Source organism: Ischnura elegans, chromosome 3 (assembly GCF_921293095.1).
Source record: "Ischnura elegans chromosome 3, ioIscEleg1.1, whole genome shotgun sequence".
Classification (NCBI taxonomy): Eukaryota; Metazoa; Arthropoda; class Insecta; order Odonata; family Coenagrionidae; genus Ischnura; species Ischnura elegans.
Genome location: NC_060248.1, coordinates 41,256,952 through 41,278,006, shown reverse-complemented (window position 1 = coordinate 41,278,006; position 21,055 = coordinate 41,256,952). Strand labels below are relative to the sequence as shown.

At 36.0% G+C, this 21,055-nt stretch overlaps 3 protein-coding genes across 4 annotated transcripts in view; 1 reads left to right on the top strand and 2 right to left on the bottom strand.

Moving 5' to 3' along the window:
• LOC124155691 (putative tricarboxylate transport protein, mitochondrial) overlaps positions 1–2,966 on the bottom strand; it is a 51,266-nt gene extending 48,300 nt beyond the window's left edge. Inside the window, exon 1 of the mRNA XM_046529721.1 lies at positions 2,648–2,966. Coding sequence (XP_046385677.1) covers positions 2,648–2,759 — 112 coding nt within the window. The 5' untranslated portion in view covers positions 2,760–2,966. The remainder of the gene's footprint in view (positions 1–2,647) is intronic.
• Positions 2,967–3,049: 83 nt separating this feature from the next.
• LOC124155690 (SET domain-containing protein 9-like) lies at positions 3,050–13,095 on the top strand. Its single transcript, XM_046529720.1, has 6 exons — positions 3,050–3,423; positions 3,574–3,718; positions 5,455–5,587; positions 6,324–6,447; positions 9,347–9,462; positions 10,938–13,095. Exons 1-6 carry the CDS (start codon positions 3,347–3,349, stop codon positions 11,162–11,164), a joined length of 822 nt encoding a protein of 273 aa, XP_046385676.1. The 5' UTR covers positions 3,050–3,346; the 3' UTR covers positions 11,165–13,095.
• A 4,020-nt stretch (positions 13,096–17,115) lies between these two features.
• Positions 17,116–20,637, bottom strand: LOC124155689 (nuclear speckle splicing regulatory protein 1-like). Of its 2 annotated transcripts, none has more exons than XM_046529719.1 (6): positions 20,548–20,637; positions 20,303–20,415; positions 20,039–20,159; positions 19,802–19,951; positions 19,508–19,715; positions 17,116–18,130 (listed from the first exon to the last, which is right to left on the bottom strand). In XM_046529719.1, the coding sequence occupies exons 2-6, from the start codon at positions 20,320–20,322 to the stop codon at positions 17,421–17,423; spliced, it is 1,209 nt and encodes a 402-aa protein (XP_046385675.1). In that variant the 5' UTR covers positions 20,323–20,415; positions 20,548–20,637; the 3' UTR covers positions 17,116–17,420. The 2 variants fall into 2 exon arrangements, with proteins under 2 accessions (XP_046385675.1, XP_046385674.1); XM_046529718.1 differs by having other exon boundaries at positions 20,506–20,605.
• Between the last annotated feature and the right edge of the window lie 418 nt (positions 20,638–21,055).

Genomic DNA, 21,055 nt, shown 5'->3' with positions numbered 1-21,055 from the left:
GTGGCCTAAGGAATCGAAGCATTTTCCAACTAACAGCCACCAATTAAGAAAGTTGCATAAAGTACTGATGCCCCGTTCACACTACGTCCTTTTTACGCCGGTTAGCCCCGACCATGGTTACAAAACGAGGTGTGAACGCAAGTTCCCGTTAACCGTGGTTGGGATTCTGACCACCGTTTTCCGACCATGGTTGGCGGTAGTTCATGCGTGTGTGAACGCAAGTTGGTTAAAAGCTGGTTAGAAAAAGAAGAAGGCGAAGCAGCAACAAAGTGGGATAGGAGGAAAGAAAACAGAAAATAAAGTTTCGAAGAGGAGACGGTCGTTATTGTTGAATTATATTCGTCAGAATTAATTTAAAGGAAAGTACTATTGATTCATTCCGTAATGTGTTGTATAGTATGAGATTTTAAACCTGATTTAAGTTATGCGATATACTTTATAGTTCGTAGTTATGAGCTATTAGCTCGTATTGTATTGTTACGGACAGATTGAATAATCTATATTAATATTTTGCTAGAATTAAGTAAAATGTGCGAAACTACCATAATAAAAAACCGAAGGTCACAATGATTTTAGTGTTTTGGTAAGAGTTCTTTGTCCCAGTTTGAAAAAGATCACTTACCTATGTTCCTCCTTGAACAAAAGTTCTTCCCATATCAATAAAAGTATCAGGCTAACGGCTAGTCAGATGTAACGATAGAAAATAAATTTAGAAACGACGGGTGATACCACATATCGCAAAAATTACCACGTTCTCTCTCTTATTTCATAAGTTAAATTTCAACAATCGTCACATTTCTGCAAGTTATTCGTCCACATTTGAAGAAGAGGTAAAAGAGTTTTAATTTACGGTATAGCATCAGATTGGATCATGTCCTTTGTCAAAGTCAGAAAAGAGTAATAGCTAAGAATGTAATGCAGCGAAAAGTGTATCTCCATCCCAAATCACAAGTGTCTCAAATTGAGGCTCAAGTCTCAAGATTAGGTCCTCGATTTTCTTCACCTACATCAATGATTTGTCGACACATCCGAATCAAGGGCAAGTAGTAGTATATGTTGTTGATATCAACCTAATTATCAGTAATATTCGCTTTCATTCGTATTAAATAGAGCAGTAGAAGAATGCAAGCCACACTATGGATGAAATGATTAGTTGGACGAACACATTTGAATTACCTTCTACGTAGCAAGGAACAATGATTGTCGACGCTGGAATGCAATTTTTAATTCATAAGCAGCTCATAATATGCACATATGTTTAAATTCATCATCAATATCATTGCAATTAACACAAGAACTTTTCCCTGCACATTCTATATTTCCTTCCAACAAGTTATTCGCTCTTGTCAATTCATTTTTCACTTGGAATTACTCTACCACTCATCAGATGTCGCCAGGGTCTAACCATGGTTGAGTGTGAACGCGCGTTGGTTCTGACGTCACCTTACGCTGGTTAAGAAAGATGGTAATGTGAACGGGGCATGAGTGTATACGGTAATTTATCGAGGAAAAATATTTTTACAAATGTGAGTATAAATGGTTTTGAATAACTGCTTACATCGACCAACTACGCCTCATGACACTCATTCACCGTCTTTGCTGCAGCCCTTTTTCAAAGAAAGTAGCAAAAGTTGAGACAACACCTTTACCATCCATTAAGGGAGTTAAATATTTCTTAAAATACATGCGGCAGCATGCATCGTTTCGTTCTATAGGTGTAGAAGCTGGCGGGAGAAAAGTATAATAGTATATCCAATTTCAGATATAGAAGCATCAGAAATAAAATGAAACAAGGGGGGTTTGAAATTTCTTTGCAAGAACTAATAGATGTAGTAACACCACATATATGCGACACATTTGGAAAAAAGGATCAATGGAGAAAAAGTCATATAACGTGAGAATTTAAGTGACAAATAAGCCGACCACACTGAAAAGGAAGAAACAGATATTTACTGAGACAGGGCCTTTCAGATAAGGCAAAATTTGATAAAAACCAGCAGACACGAGACAGTATACAAAGAGTTAACTCAAATGTAGGTTTATCTTTTCATTCGGTGAAAAACTGTTTACTTCCTTGAATGCTTGCATAATAAACACACACAACATAGTTAGTAATAAATTAGATAGAAATTCGCATAGCATAATCACGTGGCAAGAATTTCTTTCATATGTCAACAAGATGTGCTCAACTTTCCAAAATTCAAATAAATAAGCCATTGAAGATGGCTGCATAATAAATTTTCGAATGCTCGTACAATCTAATGAGAGAAAAAATCGTTTAATCCGCATTCCATAGAGTACACTGACACATGATTTTTGCTAGGTACAATGAATTAAAATATCAAACGGACGCCGAAAGGCGCAGTAATAGCTGATGCTATTGTAAGAAGTTATTCAATGCATACATTGCCTGTATGTCTATATTGAAGATATGACCATACACACATATTATATTTGATTTTATAAAGTAGGATCAATAACACCAATTCCTAATTAATGTGCATATAGATAACTGCAACATATCCCACAATAGGCAGTCCATACGTTTAATAAACAATGGAAATAAATGCACGCAATCACTCAGGAAATCGCCTCACCATAATCTACCAATTAACTTAAAGATTATAAATTTTTAATAATGTTTTACCAGCCACGATTCCTTTTAGTCCCATGGAACTGGATGCAGCGGCCGCCGCGCCTGTTTCTGTCATCCATGGTCGGGCGAAAGGATTTCTAAAATGCCTTCCTTTGGAATCCATAACGTATCTTATGGGTAAGCTGATTAATTCTTAAATACTATATTTCTTTTAAAGATCCTGCCTCGCTACGTTGTTTACACACTCCCATCACACTACACAGCTTCTCTTGTCCTCAGAAACATCCACAGACTGCCAAGTACCAACCACGGCAGAGAACCATACAAAACACGCGTCTGATTTGCTCTCGCTGCTGAGATGATTGTGGATTGTGGTCTGATGCGATATGTGATGTTTCGATAATCGGTCGTGCGGCATACGATCGATAGTAATTTCTGCCATCAATTGTTTTTCCAGCGTCGTCTGCTTAAGAAAATTCCGTTTACGCGTTTTCGTTCATACAATAAGTACACGTGTAGACGGTGCGCGAATGTATTATGGTGGGAGTATTTTTTCAATTTTCTTCTATAGTGAAGTTTGCGGACACATCGTGTTCATTTCATCTAATGGAATACTTTCCTCCCTCTTGGCTTGGTAGTTTTTGTAAGCGGTGTCGGTTTTTTGCCACTTATTATTTATAGCATCAGGGAAATTTTTGACTTAACTTGTGCTGCTCCGTATAAAAATCAAGACAAAAATTTAACATCATTATGAAATCATTCTTCGACAAGTGGAACCGATACAAGTATAGATTTGTGCCGTGGATTGCTCTAAATCTTAAAAACAGGTTAATGTCCGATTCCCATGTGGTTACGCATTTTAGTGTAATTAAACAAGCTCATTCTTATGTATTGAAAATGAGTAACACCTTTTTTTTAATTTTCCGTCTCAGAATTACCAAATTGTCTTACTAGATAGGTTTCCCATTATTTCACAGGACAGCTCGCATTGTGGCTGCAGAAAATAAAGATAAAATCATCCCAGATGATGAAGTTCGGGATTGCTTACTTCGATTACTTCCCCAATTTTGTAAGAACTTTTCAAGTGGTGACAGTCAGGAAATCGCTACCAAAAACTTGGAGGCAAGTCAGCCTTTATTTCCTTAAAGTTGATCACTTAAAGAACTTAAGCATACTGGAACATAACATTATTAGTGATCTTGAACGGAAACAACTGGCAGCAAATTTATGGTGTAAACTTATTTGCTTCAACGGGTAGTACGTTGAGGTAGCTTTTCTATATGCTTTATCCTATGTACTTTAGGCAATTTCCCACTGGTGCACCACATCATGATGTACCAGTTGTGGTAGCTTTACATGGTAGAGAAGGCTGTTGAGTAATTGCTTCCTTCATTTTCTATTCATCATAATTTTTCAGTAGAGCTTTTACTCACCCATTAGCCCTTTTCACTTCCTCATCCTTCCCCCCTCATTTAATATCCTCCCTATCCTGGTTTTCAGCTCACATACTCACTCCTTCGTATTTATGGTCCATGATCCACATCAATGACCTGCTGAAGGTTATTGGTGCATATCGTATTTGGTTCAGTCGACCTATCGAGGATTGGATTTTATCTCTATCAATTAAGTCATATTAAAGAGTACATACTACAAACAGTCTGAAATCCTCTCAATTTAGATGATACAATTGTTAGTGCTCTCCTCTAAATATTTTATAGCAGTTTCCTGCCCTCATCCATTACTACAAGCATCAAAAATGTCTTAGGAGAACCAAGTGGAACACAAAGGGTCATCTTTTCCTCCTCCTCTTGTCATCTTTTCTGTCTTACCTCCATTCCCAAATTTCAAAGTCATTATTGCCCACATTTCTGGCCAGTGAGAAGTGGTGTTTCAATTGAGACTCTCCATTGGTCTTTCCTTCACCTTTTGTATAGATATAATATTATAGCATTGTGATCTAGTCCCTGAAAAAGACTTAGTTACTTAGGGGTATTCCTTAAGCATTTATTTAAAAATTATATCTCAATGAAAATGTCTTAGGAGAACCAAGTGGAACAAAAGGTTCTAGCATTGAGGATTTAAAGAGGTTTTTGTTAAAAGTGAGAAACTTCCAAAATCTCATTCAAAATGCTCCTGGCAGCCTAGCAATGTGATCTTGATTTCTTTAATTTTATGAAGATGTTTTCAACATTAATTTTTCATTCCCCACAAGTCAGTTCATATTTTTAAGGGAGGATCTCCAATATGTATATCATTTTAGCTTTTCAAGGCACTTGCTAGGAATTATCCTTTTCCCCTATGAAAAAATTGTATGAACCTGCATGAAATGTGCATACATTCTTGTACAATTTTCAAGACTATGTATAAAAATTGTATACAGGTTTATACATTTTTTTCATAGGGGTTGCCCTTATCAAAAGGTGTTGTCAAACCTTTGAAAAAGCTAGCTAGCATAGCTAGGAAGAGGTTTTCAATGGTATTCATGGAGGTGCTGCAGTTCAGATTGGATTTAAACTATAGTTTTAGGGTCTCTGAAACATCTAAAGGATTTTTTTTGGCAATCCCGGAAAATTTCACCGTAAACTTTGCAACAGTATTTTCAAATTTTGCTTAAAACCTTTATAGGCATCTTCATTAAGTTTAAAAAAAAATCAAAAATTCTCTTGAAAACCTGACCAAGTCTCTTTTTGGCTATGATTTCTGTCAGGGCTGACACCTCTTTAGTCTTTGATGTTACTTGATTGAGTAATACCAAAAAGTTTTGCATATGAGATGCTCTTGCCTTAGTAACTCAAGAAATATCAATGAATGGAATAATGCTTCATATGTTAATGAATGCTTTATTTTATATACTTCAGGCAATGACTAAAATAATGGGCTTTGCAGTAGAGCGTGGACCTAGCAGCTTGTCTTCAAGGAAAGTAGTAGGTACAGGTGTCTTTGTTCGCAGAGGTTCAGTGCCCAAAGGATCGCTGGTGGCACTTTATCCTGGTGAGCCTGAATCCCTGATGCCTCAACTGGGATTTCTTAAGTGCTGTAGCACCATCTAAATATACCCATTTTACCTTTCTTAGCCAATTTGAAAGTTAGATCTTATGTTCAGCTTGGCTTCACATGATTTTGATTTTCTGTAACTCTTTACCATCACATGAATTATTTGTAATTTTCCATTTACTTTGAAGGAGACTGGGCATTGATTAATGTGCTTTAACATCAACTGAGATGTATATTATCATTTCAAGCACTCAGTGTTATAAACTAAATGTCTTTTATCAGATTACCTAGGTATACATATTTAACAAATCAGCTCAGTTTTTGCTGTGTACAGTACTTTTTTGGATTGTTAATGATTTGGGCAGTTTCTGTGTATGACTACCATTTGTTTTCATCAAAAAATCAACTCAGTTGTTGATGTGCGGCATATATGATGCAGTATATCCTGCTATACAGAGGATAGGTTGACTAGACAACAGCCATAAGGGCCGATCTAAGCCCATGAAAACATAGCATAAATATTTACCCATTGATTGCTGGTGTGGAAAACTGTGGGCCTTGAGATGCTGATGGAAAGTATGATGCTCATTCTGGGGTATGGGCTGGGAGCTGTACTCACCAAAATATATTTTACTCACTCAGTTAAAAGAATTCTTCTGCATAGTAATGTTTAAAGTCGGGGTATGTAAGCCTCTTTGATGAAATCTCACTGCGTATATATTTTGTATTCCAGGAACTATATATCGTCCATATGAGCCCATTCTTCTTCAGTCTTTAGGGAATCCATTCATTTTCCGATGCCTTGATGGCTTTCTCATTGATGGAAAGGACACTGGTATATCAAAAGCCATTTACAAGTAAGCGAATTTTCATAATTATAGTGCTTTGATGATTTCCTGTGTGACTGGACTCAAAATATGTATGGGAGTTATTTCCCTTTGCATTATAAATCAATTGTAAGATGTGTTTTTGGTAGTTGAGCTGGGTATGTTGGTTGTGAAAAAGATAAAAGATGGTGCTGTCCTGTCGATAATTTGGCTGTTGAGTGGCATACAAGTAGAGTGGAGAAATGGTAATGACATACGGCTTACTGTTACCCTTTTCAAATTCTGACTTTACTTTACTTCAGGAATTCAAAAGTCCTTGCCAAAGGGAAACATTATTTCCCTCGCATCATTCGTGAAATTGAAAAACTGACAGATAATTTCAATACCAATGATGGGTAAAGACTTAATACAACCTCGAAGAGACTAATTCGCAAAAGTATGCCAAAATCCTCGAGGTCCTCGATGCTAATTGGTCGCACCATTGGATGATATGTATAGAGGGCTATTTCCATTTACTTAGAAAGCCTATCAGTGAAGCATTAGGCTGAGGGGAAAAACAGTTTAATCACTCCGTTCTTGTCAAATATGTATCTGAAAGTCTGATGTAATTGTGAAGCACTTACTGCCTGGGCATAGTGCTATCTTTACTATCCTAACCAGCTATGTAGCATTCAATATTTGCATATGCTCTGTATACTCTTATTTTTCCAGAAATGGAGTTTTTCCATTGAAATCCGTGGTCAATCCAATTTTAAAGGGCATTTTTTTAATATATGTATATATATAAAACATTCCAGCTTTAGGCTTCTTAGACAATACTATTTTGAAAGATAGAATTTACTGTTGTGAGCTCTACTTCAGATGCCTCTGGCCAGGGTAAAATAGCATCCTCTTCTATGGATTACACTTATCGATCGGTAGGTTATTTCATTATTCATGAAAGAAAAATCCAAAACGAGTGGAGGATTGCATGGATTTTGTCAAATGTAGCAAGTGTGAGAAACTGAGAAGATATGTTTACTTAACTTGGAGATGGATGTTGTTCCTTAAGCATTAACCTTTTCCATACTTAAGACGTAAATATGCATCTGGACATTTCTTGACCTGGGAGACGAAAGCCGTATATGTATTTTTGTCGAAGATTTTCCTATGCAGGTGAACAAATTCCGAATATATACGTTTCCTAGCTCTCCCGGGAGAGGGGCCCCTTTTATGATGGTCGGGAGTGTGTGATGTCTTTGTTTCATGACCCAACACTGCAGGGCTTAGGCCATAACCTCAAAATCCGGGAGCAGGTACCCATCTTAGCGGCAAGGGGCCGGGGTCATTAGGGTTATGACTTTTTTGTAACCCCAAGTTCCTGTGCTATAAATTGACCGGCATTTGTCCAAAAGTAAAGAAAAAGACATTATTTCTATTTAGTTTTTGAAAAAGGTCACCCCCAACCTAAAAAACTATTTTTACCACAATACACTTAGGTGAAAAAGTCATTTTGTAGCAATTTTTATTTAAATTACAAATTAAATTATAATGATGCAATTTTATAAAACTAATGTAGTTACACACATCTGTCCAGTAGTGTAATGAGGGGGGGTCCGGAGGGTCCAGACTAACCTCCCCCACCGAAATATAAAACGCAATAACTTTCCTTCATTAAAGAAAACAAAATATGTATTAAAAAATCATGAATTTACAAAAGATTTCTTTGTCAAATGAAGTTTTTTTCATTTAGAAAAAGTGTTAATAGTAGTTTAAAACCCTCTACTTAGTACCCTGTTTTTAAAAAATTTCTGTAGATTTTCCGCACAATTTCTGCATAGTGGGTGACTCCGTAAAAGTTATCACCGTGGCTAGTCCCGGTATACTTAAACGTTTGTTCCTTTCTCAAAAAATATAAACTAAGAATTGAAATATTTGTCTTTTGAGTACCGTTTACAATTTTTAAACGAAATTCTACGATAAATATTAACTTACATCTCGATTTCAATATAAACATCAACATGGAAATTGTTGCTGCATTTAATGCGTTAATATTGATGGTAGAGCTTCATTCAAAATTTGACAATTCTCAGAATAAAACGAGGAATTCAATTCAAAGTCTGCAATTTACATTCAAGCCACAATTACATAGCTAATTCATATAAACAAAGCATGATTGACCGCAAACCAATTCTGCTGGTAGGGTTATAATCCCCGAAAGGAGGGAGCCCAACTACCCTCAGAGTCCGAGATAATGCAGAATCCTTGCTAGGAAGGGTCGAAAAAGGCTGGTGCCGAGAGTGTGTAATTATCCACGACACCTTTCTTCACGAATGTCCTGCAAAAATGCTCCGTGTGGAGGGGACGGAAGATTCTCTCGGGGCTCAGTACAGCAGTCACGCTAAGGACAGAACTTCACCGTCTCGAAAGGGTTAACAAAAAAAGTTTTATTGTTAGTATGATTGGTGAACTGATAGCACTTCCTTCCTCTTATTTGTAAAACTAGATGCACTAAGAGGAAAATCATAACATAATTTAATGCTGTTTGTGATAGAACTAGATAACCGGCTCCTTCTGATCTGAGGAAATGGTTGAACTGTGATATTTTTGAAAGTGTTAAAGTAGTGCCTAGTAAAGTTAATTTTTTCTGATTTCTACGTTTTGGGCTAAAAAATAGAAGTTGTGATGTAAGTTTTTTCTTCTTCTGTGTTGGATTTCTTATTCTCGGTAATGCATGATATTTGTTGGCTATTTAACTGGCTTATGTTTAGGCCCAAGTGAAAGCAGAGTTATTCAGATCCAAATGGTTATTCATATGGGCCAATAAATAAATCAAGAGAGATAGATAGCATCCTAAATAAGAACCTGCTGACAAATGAAATTCGTAGAAAAGTATTTCTCCTGTAACCTCTCATTATATGGCAGCAGTGGTCTTTTTTCTTTTCCACAGGTCATGTGTACTAAGGGACAGATTAGGTGGATTACTCACATCTGATTTATCCTGGCTTACAAAAAATTGTGCCAACCCATTAAATGTGGGGCAGTATGTAAATAACCAAAGCAAAGGTAAAGTATTAATGTTGTAGCTTTACAAAATCTTAGATGATTTTTCACTGTAAGTTATTGTGTGCCACAAGAATGAAAACAATTTCTTATAGTTTTATGCATTGGTAACTCAAATTAGTTCACAATTAGCCCGCTTACATGAGTCTTCTACGTCATCCTTAATCACTTACCTATGTCATCCATCTTTTTGCCCAATATATCCTGATGATTCCAGTGCATTTTTTTCCATTGTATGAGGCTAATAACTAAACTGCATTGGTTATCATGGTTTTGAATAGATCTAATTTTTTGTAAAGCTCCTCAACCTAATAGATAAAGGATAAATATCAGCACACATAAAAATTAGGAATTATAAGTGTTAAGAGCTGTAGCATAAAGACTATAATAATCTAAAACACACATTCCTTGGTGATATCTGAAGTACATATAATTATTTGGCATGACATCGCATCTGTATTTTGAGAGCCATAAGAAACCAGGGCAACAGAAACATTGAAGGAAGCAGACTTATAATTGTGCCATCACATTTGGAGCTAGTCCCTCTTCAGCGCCCCATTGTCCTTAAAAAGGATTTTTATTATCCAAGAAAAATACACCAAGCCATAAGTGGAGTGGCGTCACAGTTATCTCATCCTCTGAGGCATGATTTTTGGGAGAAGTTCCGCCTTTTGCCACTCAGGGGTTCATTTTTTCTAGGACTGTATGTATCACACCCCAACTACTGAGGAGAATCCGTAATATTTTTCAAAACAAAAATATGTTTGAGATACATGATAGTCAATATTTGCTTTTTGAGAGTCAATATTGTCGGGGTGTGATGCCTACAGTGTAGATCCTATGTTACAATTGATGTAAAGAAAGTTGGATACATGTAGCTGACAGGGAAGAATTTCTGCTCAAGAATAAAGTAATATGCATAAGAAGGGTGTGAAAAAATGGTACTGTGCTTCCAATTTGGAATATACTTATCCCAAAATGATGACCGGAATGGTTTTCAAGCAAATCTTATTTATATTTAATGAATCCATATGCATTCCTTGAACCCAAAGGTTGGCTTGAATAAGTGAGCGTAGCTATCTTCTCAGGGGCGGATTGAGGGTTCTGAAGAGATTTAAAAAAATTGCTTCTTTTCAAGTTTGAACCAAGTTCCAGCAGATATGTATGTTTGGTATTGTGGCTGGAACAAAGAGCTAAAGCATTCTTGGTCAGAGAATTACCTGTGATACTTCCGCTCAGGAAATTCCATGGGAGAGGCAGCTTAAGCCTTTGCTGCAAGCGTGAAAGGGGTGTGGATTTCCTAGGTCATAGGCCATGTCTGTTGTCATCTGATTTGCTAAGAGGAAGTAATGTGCTGAGAAACTTTCCTATAGTGCACACACCACTTGCTTTAGGTTCTCCTCTCCTGAAAATATATTTGGAGCCGAGTATAGTCATACTAATTGTTAATTCAATACCTTCCTCTCTTACTTTGAAAGGTGCTGGTTGCAATGTTGCTTATCAAGAAGTTGATGTTCCTGAAGATGGTTCCACATTCTCGCTTCCACTGCTGGGTCTTCTACCCAATGCTTTTTACTCATCTAATTTTGCTGATATAAACTTTTACAACCAGAGAAGAAAAAGGAGACTCATTGCCCTCATTTCAGTGGTCGATATTCCTGAAAATTCTGAAATATTGTCATCGTATTTCACATTTGTTCATTAGAAAGTGTGCATTAGAGGAATAGTGTTTCTAATCCCCATCTCATATGAGATCGGTATCAACCATTTTTTAAAAAGTTTTTACTTATTTCACTTTATCAGAAATATTACACCTCTAATGGCCATTTTAAGTGGAAAAGCTGTGTGTGCCATTTTAGTTGTTTGGTTACTGAATGAAATGGATTTAAAATATGCTGAACATTCATCTTTACCTTTACCGATCCGCATTTCATTGGCATGTTATATTTGTCTCTAGTCATAGTGTATCATGTGTTTGTGGTTTTCATTTAAAATGGATGTAGTTTAAGTTTCAAAAGATGTGTCACTCTGAGATTGGGTGGTATGATTGGAGGTCTTCAAAGAAGTAGCTGACAGGACAGTGGTGGGCAGATGAGCAAGGAGTCAGGTGCACGGATGGGCCACTACGAAAATTACTATTTGTTATGAATGATTTATTCTAATTTTTAGGCCAAAAAATTAGGAGTGTGACATACTCAGAAAGGACAATTTGTGGTATTACTGTGATATTGTTAAATTATGTACTCCCGTTCTGCCATCAGCTCATATTTGAGACATTCCTTGATTGCCACAAGATGATTCAGTGCACTTCTTTAGTCAATTTCTGCCCAGTTACTAATACATATATTTTACTTGGAGATGAGTCATGCTAGAAGTTCTAACACCTAATACTGGTGGTTCTAACTGCATAAAAGTTTCCGATATAGACCATCCAATGGTTTGGCCATAGGTTGAAAGAGAAATAGGATAGGAAGAGGGATGGAGAGATGGTTCAATGAAAGGCGATGATTCTAACAACGCTTTTTACAAATGAATATTGAAGATAATAGCATGGAGTCAAGTCAAAGCATGAGGTGAATCACAAGGCAGAAAAAGGAATCCAGGCACTAGACAAAAAAACAATTCAGAGGACAAAGTTGGGAATTTGGACATGCATACATGAAAGAGGCTCGTGACTTGATAGGTTTCATATGGGATAATACATCTTATCAACAGGGACATCATCATACATACATCTTTGCCCGCTAAAATTTGTCTCATTAAACTGTTTATATTTTACAGTTAGAATGGCAAAGATATCTCATTACCATGATTACTCCTCTTAGTACACTTCCTTCAAACAATCCATTTTTGAAATTTTGTTCCTCCCAATTTTATTGTTGTGAGAGAAAAGAAGAAATGGAGTCTGAAAGAAAATGTTATGGAGCATATTGAGCAGAAAATGTTTTACCCAAATATTGGTGTAATGGGTGAGGGCAGAACCCATGGTGTGATAAAGGCTGCAGTTCTATAAAATCTACATTCAGTCTGTGATTGTAGTTTCATTTCTTGTATCAAGATTGATGTAGTGTAGATTTCTTTCACTTAAGTTGTGATTTTTTCCTCATTGAGGTGGATGTGTATTTTGTGATGTGTATGTGATTATCTCAATGAGAATAGGCCTATGAATCTGTCAATCAACAGTGGATTTGCAAAAAGTGCCTTTAAAATCTATTGAAACCTCTTTCAATATGATGGTAGAGATTACCATTCACATACATACTAAGGTTTTCCCATAAATTGGAAATCATAATTTCTAAGAGTAAATATAAGTTATATTTACTTTTTCATATCAATCTTCCTAAAAGGTGAAGCCCGGGAAATTGATACATTGGTTTTCCCATTATTATATTTGAGTTATTAATGAAATCATTCATTTTAAATGATTGTTAGCTATTGCTTCAAAGACTGATTGTGAGGTGTGGCAGTAGAGTTGTAATCAGTAGTGTTCATAAACCAGAAAATATTTTATCCTTTTTGTGACCAAATGAAATATTGCAGATATGAATGGATTCGGAATTTTTGTAGTTTTTTGATAAATTTTGTTGCATCAATGTTTTTTATCTATTTACTACCAAAATAAAGATTTTAATCGAGCTTAAGGTTTCCTTTACTCTGTAAACCAAACCCTTGCATACCCTTACTGGGTCATTCCATGTCAGTTCATCCAGGCATGACACCCACCGACTCGGATTTTGATGAAACTTGCCAATTTTCATCCTTCCATGCTGGAATGAAAAAGTGTTAAATATTTCTTGGCTATCTCTAATAGTTTTTTTTTCACGACCATTTGAAGTTTGGGTGAAACAGCTGTTTTTCAATGGATGCGGTCTCCAAAGGCACTTGCACCTCCAGAGGGAAATAATTTGTCTTAGCCATAGTTTTCATCCGATTCTTATGAAAATTTGCAGGTTTACTATAGAAGTCATGAGGATTCCAAAATCTTATTGAAAAATATCCTAAGGAATATTGGAAATTCTCTAAACTCGTATGTTTCATAAGATTTTAGAAAATTTTGCGTCAAAAACATGGTTCTATAAAACATCAAATTTTGACCTGAGGCAATATCTGAATCAAGCTAAATTATTTTTTCTAATATTCCTTAAGGTATGACCCACCACCTGTAAAAATAAAATTCATGGCTTTTTGCTTGCTTTGTTGTTAAAAAAAATTTTTATGCAAAAAAAAATCCTTTTTCACGACTCTGGTCGTCAGTGTTGGGTCCTCCTCCAAGTGTGATGAAATGCTTGTGTTAACTGCTTTCTATATCTAATAAAATATTTACAACATGTATCTAGTGCATAATACATTCAAAAATTAAAACATTTTTTTATGTGCAGGTTGTTTTTCTCCCGATACGAAAAATATATTTTTGAAATAGAATATTTTAAGGAATTCATAGCACTTACCCATCATTGCTGGGGATAACTTGATTGTTGCTATATAAAACACATCAAAATACAGGATGCATGTCAATACAAGTCACCTTTCTTCATTTTGTATTGACAAAAAACTTCACGAATGTTTTTTACCTCATTAATGTTGTTCTACTTTGAACAAAAAGGTTTTCAAAGTACTGGATAAAGATTTCCTTCCAGAGCATGATTCAGAAGTTCTTGATAAAGCGAGTGATATGGATGTGCTAGTTGGGTTACTAAAAGAAAAACTGGTGACAGCAGGCATTCAGCGAGAGATAATTCAGCTACTAACACTAGCTCCGACTTCATGGAGTAGGAAAAAAGTAGCCACCAAAATTAATGTTAGTGAATATACAATTCAGCATACTACGGAATTCTAAGAATGAAAGGCATCATAGCCATACCAGATCCAAGGAGGGGGAAAAACATAGAACAAACTGCAGTGGACTTAGTTCAGTCATTCTACCAAAATTACGAGTATTCACGCCTTATGCCAGGAATGAAAGATAAGGTGAGTGTGTCCAAAAATGTCCACAAGCAAAAGAGGTAACCTAAACGAGCTGTATGCAGCTTTTTAATTTGAATTCCCACATGTAAAAATAGGGTTTTCAAAATTTTGTCTGTTGCGGCCTAAATGGTGCGTGTTGGCAGGCTCCTCTGCAACCCATTGTGTGTGTCTGTGCTATCCATCAGAATGCATCACTTCTTCTCCATGGATGGTCTATAGAGGAGACCTACAACGACCTATTTGACTACTTGGTATGTTCCAAAGATAACAGGGATTGCATGGTACGGCACTGTTCAGAATGTATGTATGACAAACGCCTGAAGGAACATCTGAAAAGTAAATATGAGGAATGAGACCCTGAAGATGAAGTGACATACAGTGCATGGGTGACAACGTATCGAACCCAACAAATTAGATTAACAGTGACTCTGGATGAATACATCAATAGTCTGGTGAACAATCTGGAAAAACTTCTCCCACATTCCTTCATAAACAAATCCCAGGCGAGATACCTAAAAGAACTAAAAAATAACCTACAGCCAGATGAAGCCATTGTTTTGCTGGATTTCGGTGAAAACTACCATTATGTAATACAAGATGAGGTTCAGGGTCATCACTGGAATCAGGATGGTTGTTCCCTACATCCAGCGGTAATTTATACTCGTGGACAGCTGAAGAAAGATCTGTGTGTGTCAAGTTTGTGTGTATTTTGTGACGATCTAGAACATGATGTAGCTTTCGTATTTGAAACGCAAAAAATAGTCACTCAGTTTTTAAAGGAAAAGTTCCTTGAAATAAAGGAAGTGCAATATTTCAGTGATGGTTGTGCTGGTCAATATAAGAACTGTAAAAACTTTATAAACCTGTGCCATCATCACCAGGACTTTGACTTGCATGCTTCTTGGTCTTTTTTTCAACTAGTCATGGAAAATCTCCATGTGATGGGATAGGTGGAACAGTTAAGTGCATTCTTACAAGAGAAAGCCTTCAGCGGGATCTGGGTAATACAATGACTTCCATTAAAAAGGTGTTTGAGTTCTGCAAGTACAAAGTGGACAAAATTTCATTTTACGTTTTAAAAAAAGAACAATTATCAATGATTCGGCAACAATAAAAAAACTCGCTGGTACCTTGTAAAAACAATCCCAGGTACTCGTAGCTACCATTCTTCTATACATTATTGCGACAAAAAAAATTAGCTTTGATACCACATACAGTTCTGTCCACAATTTCTTGATAAAGCCAAGTAGGGAAGAAATTTTGACAAAAACTTGTACTAATTCTTTTGTGGCCTGCTTGTATGAGAATCACTGGTTTTTTGGGCTACTTATGTCGATGTTGATCCATTTGATATAAAAGTGAAATTCTTTATCATTTTACTGGCCAAAAGAGAAAGAAGATATTTACAATGTTCCTGTAAATGATGTCATTTGTTATGTGGAAACTCCTACCACAAGAGGCTCAGGACGAATGTATTACTTCTCGGAGAAAGACATTAAACGTGTGAACCGACGGCTGTTGGATTTAAAAGGAAAACTTGGAATTACCACTACTGGGAAAAAAATGTAACTCTAGTGTAACTGAAATATTAGCTTTCTCAGAGATAGGCCTCAGTGAAGACCTTGGATACTATCATATTTAACTACAAACTGATGCACAGACAAAAGTGACTATATATTGTAATTGTTCATTTATAAGTTGTGCAACATTATTGAAGTAAAACAGATTCGTGAAGTTTTTTGTCAATACAAAATGGAGAAAGTTGACTCGTATTGACATGCATCCTTTATTTTGATGTGTTTTATATAGCAACAATCAAGTTATCCCCAGCAATGATGGGTAAGTGCTATGAATTCCTTAAAATATTCTATTTCAAAAATATATTTTTCGTATCGGGAGAAAAACAACCTGCACATAAAAAAATGTTTTAATTTTTGAATGTATTATGCACTAGATACATGTTGTAAATATTTTCTTAGATATAGAAAGCAGTTAACACAAGCATTTCATCACACTTGGAGGAGGACCCAACACTGACGACCAGAGTCGTGAAAAAGGATTTTTTTTGCATAAAATTTTTTTTAACAACAAAGCAAGCAAAAAGCCATGAATTTTATTTTTAAAGGTGGTGGGTCATACCTTAAGGAATATTAGAAAAAATAATTTAGCTTGATTCAGATATTGCCTCAGGTCAAAATTTGAAGTTTTATAGAACCATGTTTTTGACGCTAAGTTTTCTAAAATCTTATGAAACATACGAGTTTAGAGAATTTCCAATATTCCTTAGGATATTTTTCAATAAGATTTTGGAATCCTCATGACTTCTATAGTAAACCTGCAAATTTTCATAAGAATCGGATGAAAACTATGGCTAAGACAAATTATTTCCCTCTGGAGGTGCAAGTGCCTCTGGAGACCGCATCCATTGAAAAACTGCAGTTTCACCCAAACTTCAAATGGTCGTGAAAAAAAAACTATTAGAGATAGCCAAGAAATATTTTACACTGTTTCATTCCAGCATGGAAGGATGAAAATTGGCAAGTTTCATCAAAATCCGAGTCGGTGGGTGTCATGCCTGGATGAACTGACATGGAATGACCCTACTTGAACTGATAAATGAATGCCTATTCCCTTATTGAAAACTCATGCCTGTTTCTAGGGCATAGATTTCTTAGAAAAAGAGTATCAGCATTTCTGCAATAAGCTGAAAAAATGGAATCTTTATTCCACACCAAACAATCAATGATATGACAGTAAGAAAACTTAAAGAGCATTTTTTTCGAACAGCCATGATAGTCGAATATTAGAACATACCATTTTTTTCATGGAAAAGAAGTGGATAAGTAAATATTAATTTTTATACACATACCATTGACTTTTGTAGCAATTCCAGCAAAAAAAAACATCACAAACCTTCACTTCTAATATTCAAAAGGTTCATCATTACTATGGATATAAAATTTCAGTATACGAAATAGAAATCACACAGCACTGGATCATGATGATAACTTTGCCATCCTCACAGCTTTTCGAGCCAAATACCTCTGCAAGGCAGCATCAAATAGAGGTCCGACAGTCTTCTTTTCCCAAATGTTAGGTTTTGGTTCTTCAGGTACTTTTTCTTTCTCTTCTACATCACCAGATGCCACAGGCTTATCACCCTCCTTGTCCTCAGTGGTTCCATTTAAGTTTGCACTCTTAGACTCACCTGGATTTTCGTTTTTTTCACTTGTTTCATCAGGTTCACTTATTTTCTTATCTTCGACCCCCTTTTCTGTTTCCTTTTTAACTATCCCATCATCCTCCTCGTCTTCACTACTACTACTACTTGAATCACTACTGCTACCTGAGCTACTATCACTACTGCTACTGTCTGTATCACCATCAGAGCCCTCTATTGTCTTGCTTTTCTTGGCAGTGTCATCTTTCCCACCATCAGAGTCAGATGAACTGGAAACCTTCCGTTTTCTGTAGCTACGTTCTTCAACTTTAACTGAAGTTTTCAGTCCACTTGGTTCTGGTAAATCCCCATAAATATCATCTTCCTCATTCTTTTCATTTTTCTCCTCATTGTTGCAATTCTCATCATCTTTCTCTTCCTTAATCTTTACTTCCTCCTTCTTACCCTCATTATCGCCAACTGTTTGTTGGAATAGGTGTCGGTAAAAGCCACCAAGATCTTTCTGCTTGACCACATCAGTTAGCTCTGCAGAATAAATAGAGATAAGTTCAATTAGAATCAATAAACATGGTATTTCACTTTATCTAGGATTCAATGCAAAGCAATAAACAAATTCCCTGAGATTTCGAGGTTTTCCAGGGTACTTTCCAGTCCTAAACATTTTCAATAAAATAATAATAATTTTTGCCCTAGCAGTTTAGGGCAAATATTGCTCACAGGAAAAAACTTCTGGACACAGGAATATTTTAAAGTCATTTTAACGCTATGTGTAACATCTAGAGGTAATAGAAACAAGTTAAGGATCTAAAAATACCACTTGTATAAACCCTTTATGTAGGCTACTCCTCACCCTCCCCTTTTAAGTTTTGAAAATTTGGTGTTAAAGGAGTACATCCAGATTTTTTCAAAATATACTGCACTTAGATGTATAAAAGCAAAAAAATATCAATTGCTGTTTTATTTTTTCAAATTGATGGGAAAACTTCCAGATTCCAGAAACCAAACTTCAGATAACTTCTAAGTTTCCAAATATGAGCTCCAAATGTGCAAATAAGTGTAGAGTTTTAAATAAGAAACTATTCTTGATATGGAAATTTATTGGAAGAAAGCTTCCACTGAAGGGATTAAGAGTACAACATGGATTTTTCTGGGACATTTGCTGAATTCCCCGAATTTTTCTAGGAGACCAAGACTCCCTAAATATTCCGGGTTTTTCCCAGTTAGTAATAATAGTTAAAAATACTCTGCCATATACATATAATTCATCCTACACACAACAGAGAAACGTAGTTACATTGAATTTCTTGAAAGAAAAAAAATCGATGGGCAAGAAAATCAAGATAGGTACCTAGCTTTTGCAAAAGTTGAATATGAACATACTAAGTTTAATTGCATCGCATTTAGAATCAAAACACCACCAGCCTAGGAAGCTCTTTTAACTTGTAGTATCGATGAATTTACATATTCAGAGTAGAAGTGAATCATATTGTAAATGAATAGGGAGTTGTGATTATATTCGAAAAAGATCTATGAGGAATTGAAAGAGCTTAGGTAATTGCTGTGAAAGTATTGATCATCATTTAACTTCATTAACATCATTCATTACAAGGTAAAAAATGCAGTAACAAATTCTCATCACTTAATCAACTGATTGGCTAATTATTGACGCAATTATTATTACTATTGAAACAGCTGCATTATTGAGTAGATCCGTCAACTTGCTGTTGGTTGAAAAGAAAAACGATTACTTTTCGATGCAGTTAAAAATATCCAATTTTGCCACAACAAGGCAGATAATTACATAACGAGAGGCAAAGAATGCACCAATAAACATTTTTACCACACATAACTCCACTCCACAGCAAAATCCCAACCCCACTACGATCAACGTACGAGGCATACCTTCAATTTTATCTTGTAACCTTTCTTGCTCATCCATTGCTTGGAATTCCTCAAGCTTTTTCCTGTAAGCTGAGGTGACAAACGATTCCTTGTCTTTAAACTCCTCTCCTTCTGCCTCTCTCTCCTTTTGAACTTTACGCTCTGTTCTCCTTTCTTGCTCTCTTTTCCGCCTCTCTGCAGTGGCCAACAGCGTTTGAATGTACTTCGGCTATTTATTTGGGAAAAAATAACATCAAAAATTAACAGAACAAGACTCACTGAATTAAGACATTAATGACTTCCTTTTCTACACACCTTCCTTTCAGGATCCTTATGCTTTTTCTTCTGCTCCATTTTTTTCTCTTCCATTTCATCGTAAACTTCATCATACTGATAGACAGTTGGATCTTGCTCGAGAGCTTTCTGGATGTCCAACTTTGTTTGCCTTTTCTGGACACTTTCATTCTGTGGGTAAAAGAAAAAATGTTGGAGAATACCATGCCATTATGCCAATTCGGCTAATCGTTGATTTAAAAAGTACAAAGAAATCACCTTAAAGGATTTCCCTATCCAATTCCCACCTTCACCTGAGTCAGAGTCACTGTCATCACCAAATACAGAAGGCCGCGGCTGTAGGTTTTGTCCAGCCTTTTTCGGGACGAGTAACCCATACCTGCGCACATAATTAAAATAATCGCGGTAAATACCACTCCACAAAAGGTGTTCCACAAAAATGACAAGAATAGTGATAATTAAATTGCATGCACACGTAAGGATTGTAGCACATACGCTCAAAATATAGCATCATATACATACTGTTTTCCAGAATTTTCCATTTTTCCCAGAGAAACTCGTAAAATAGTCAAATTTAGTAACACTAAGCTGGATTTCTTAGAATATCAAACGCCGGGTGTACCACAACATGTCACCTGCGATCATAGAATTTATAATCCTTGAAATTTTCACACGAGCTTAGAGAATAACATTTCCATGTAATCGTAGACTGTATTAATTCATACAAAACATGTTACGTGTCAATTTTCAGTGCTATTCTTGCTCACCGAGTAACGCATATGCTTTCATGAAAGCAACAGAGTACAGTCCGACCACCAGTCACCAGAGTCGTTTTTCGACTATCGCTTCTGAGAATGCGATAGGTCGAAAGAAAAGGCGACGTGGACAGTGGACTAGTGATGAGCGGAACTGTGATTTTCGGATCACTTCGTTACCTGTGACTGCTACTCATCAGTAACGGTGATTCTTAACTGTGATTGCGATCACCGAGGTGAATCACTCTTTAAAGTCATCGGTGATTTGTGGCGCTGCTATTCCTGCTACTTTGTCCAATTCCAAGGAATGAGCTCTCCTCAATAGGAACAAATAAACTTATAGAAAATTGTAAAATTAGGCAAAATATTTTTTTGAGGGAATAGTTCTAATTCCGAGTTTATATTACAATAATTAAGTAAATTTGAAGTGGTAAAAGAATTGATAAGGGCCAATCATTTTTTATACATATTTATAATCAAACCATCATAATTCAAAGCTTTAGCTGTATATTTCTCACAG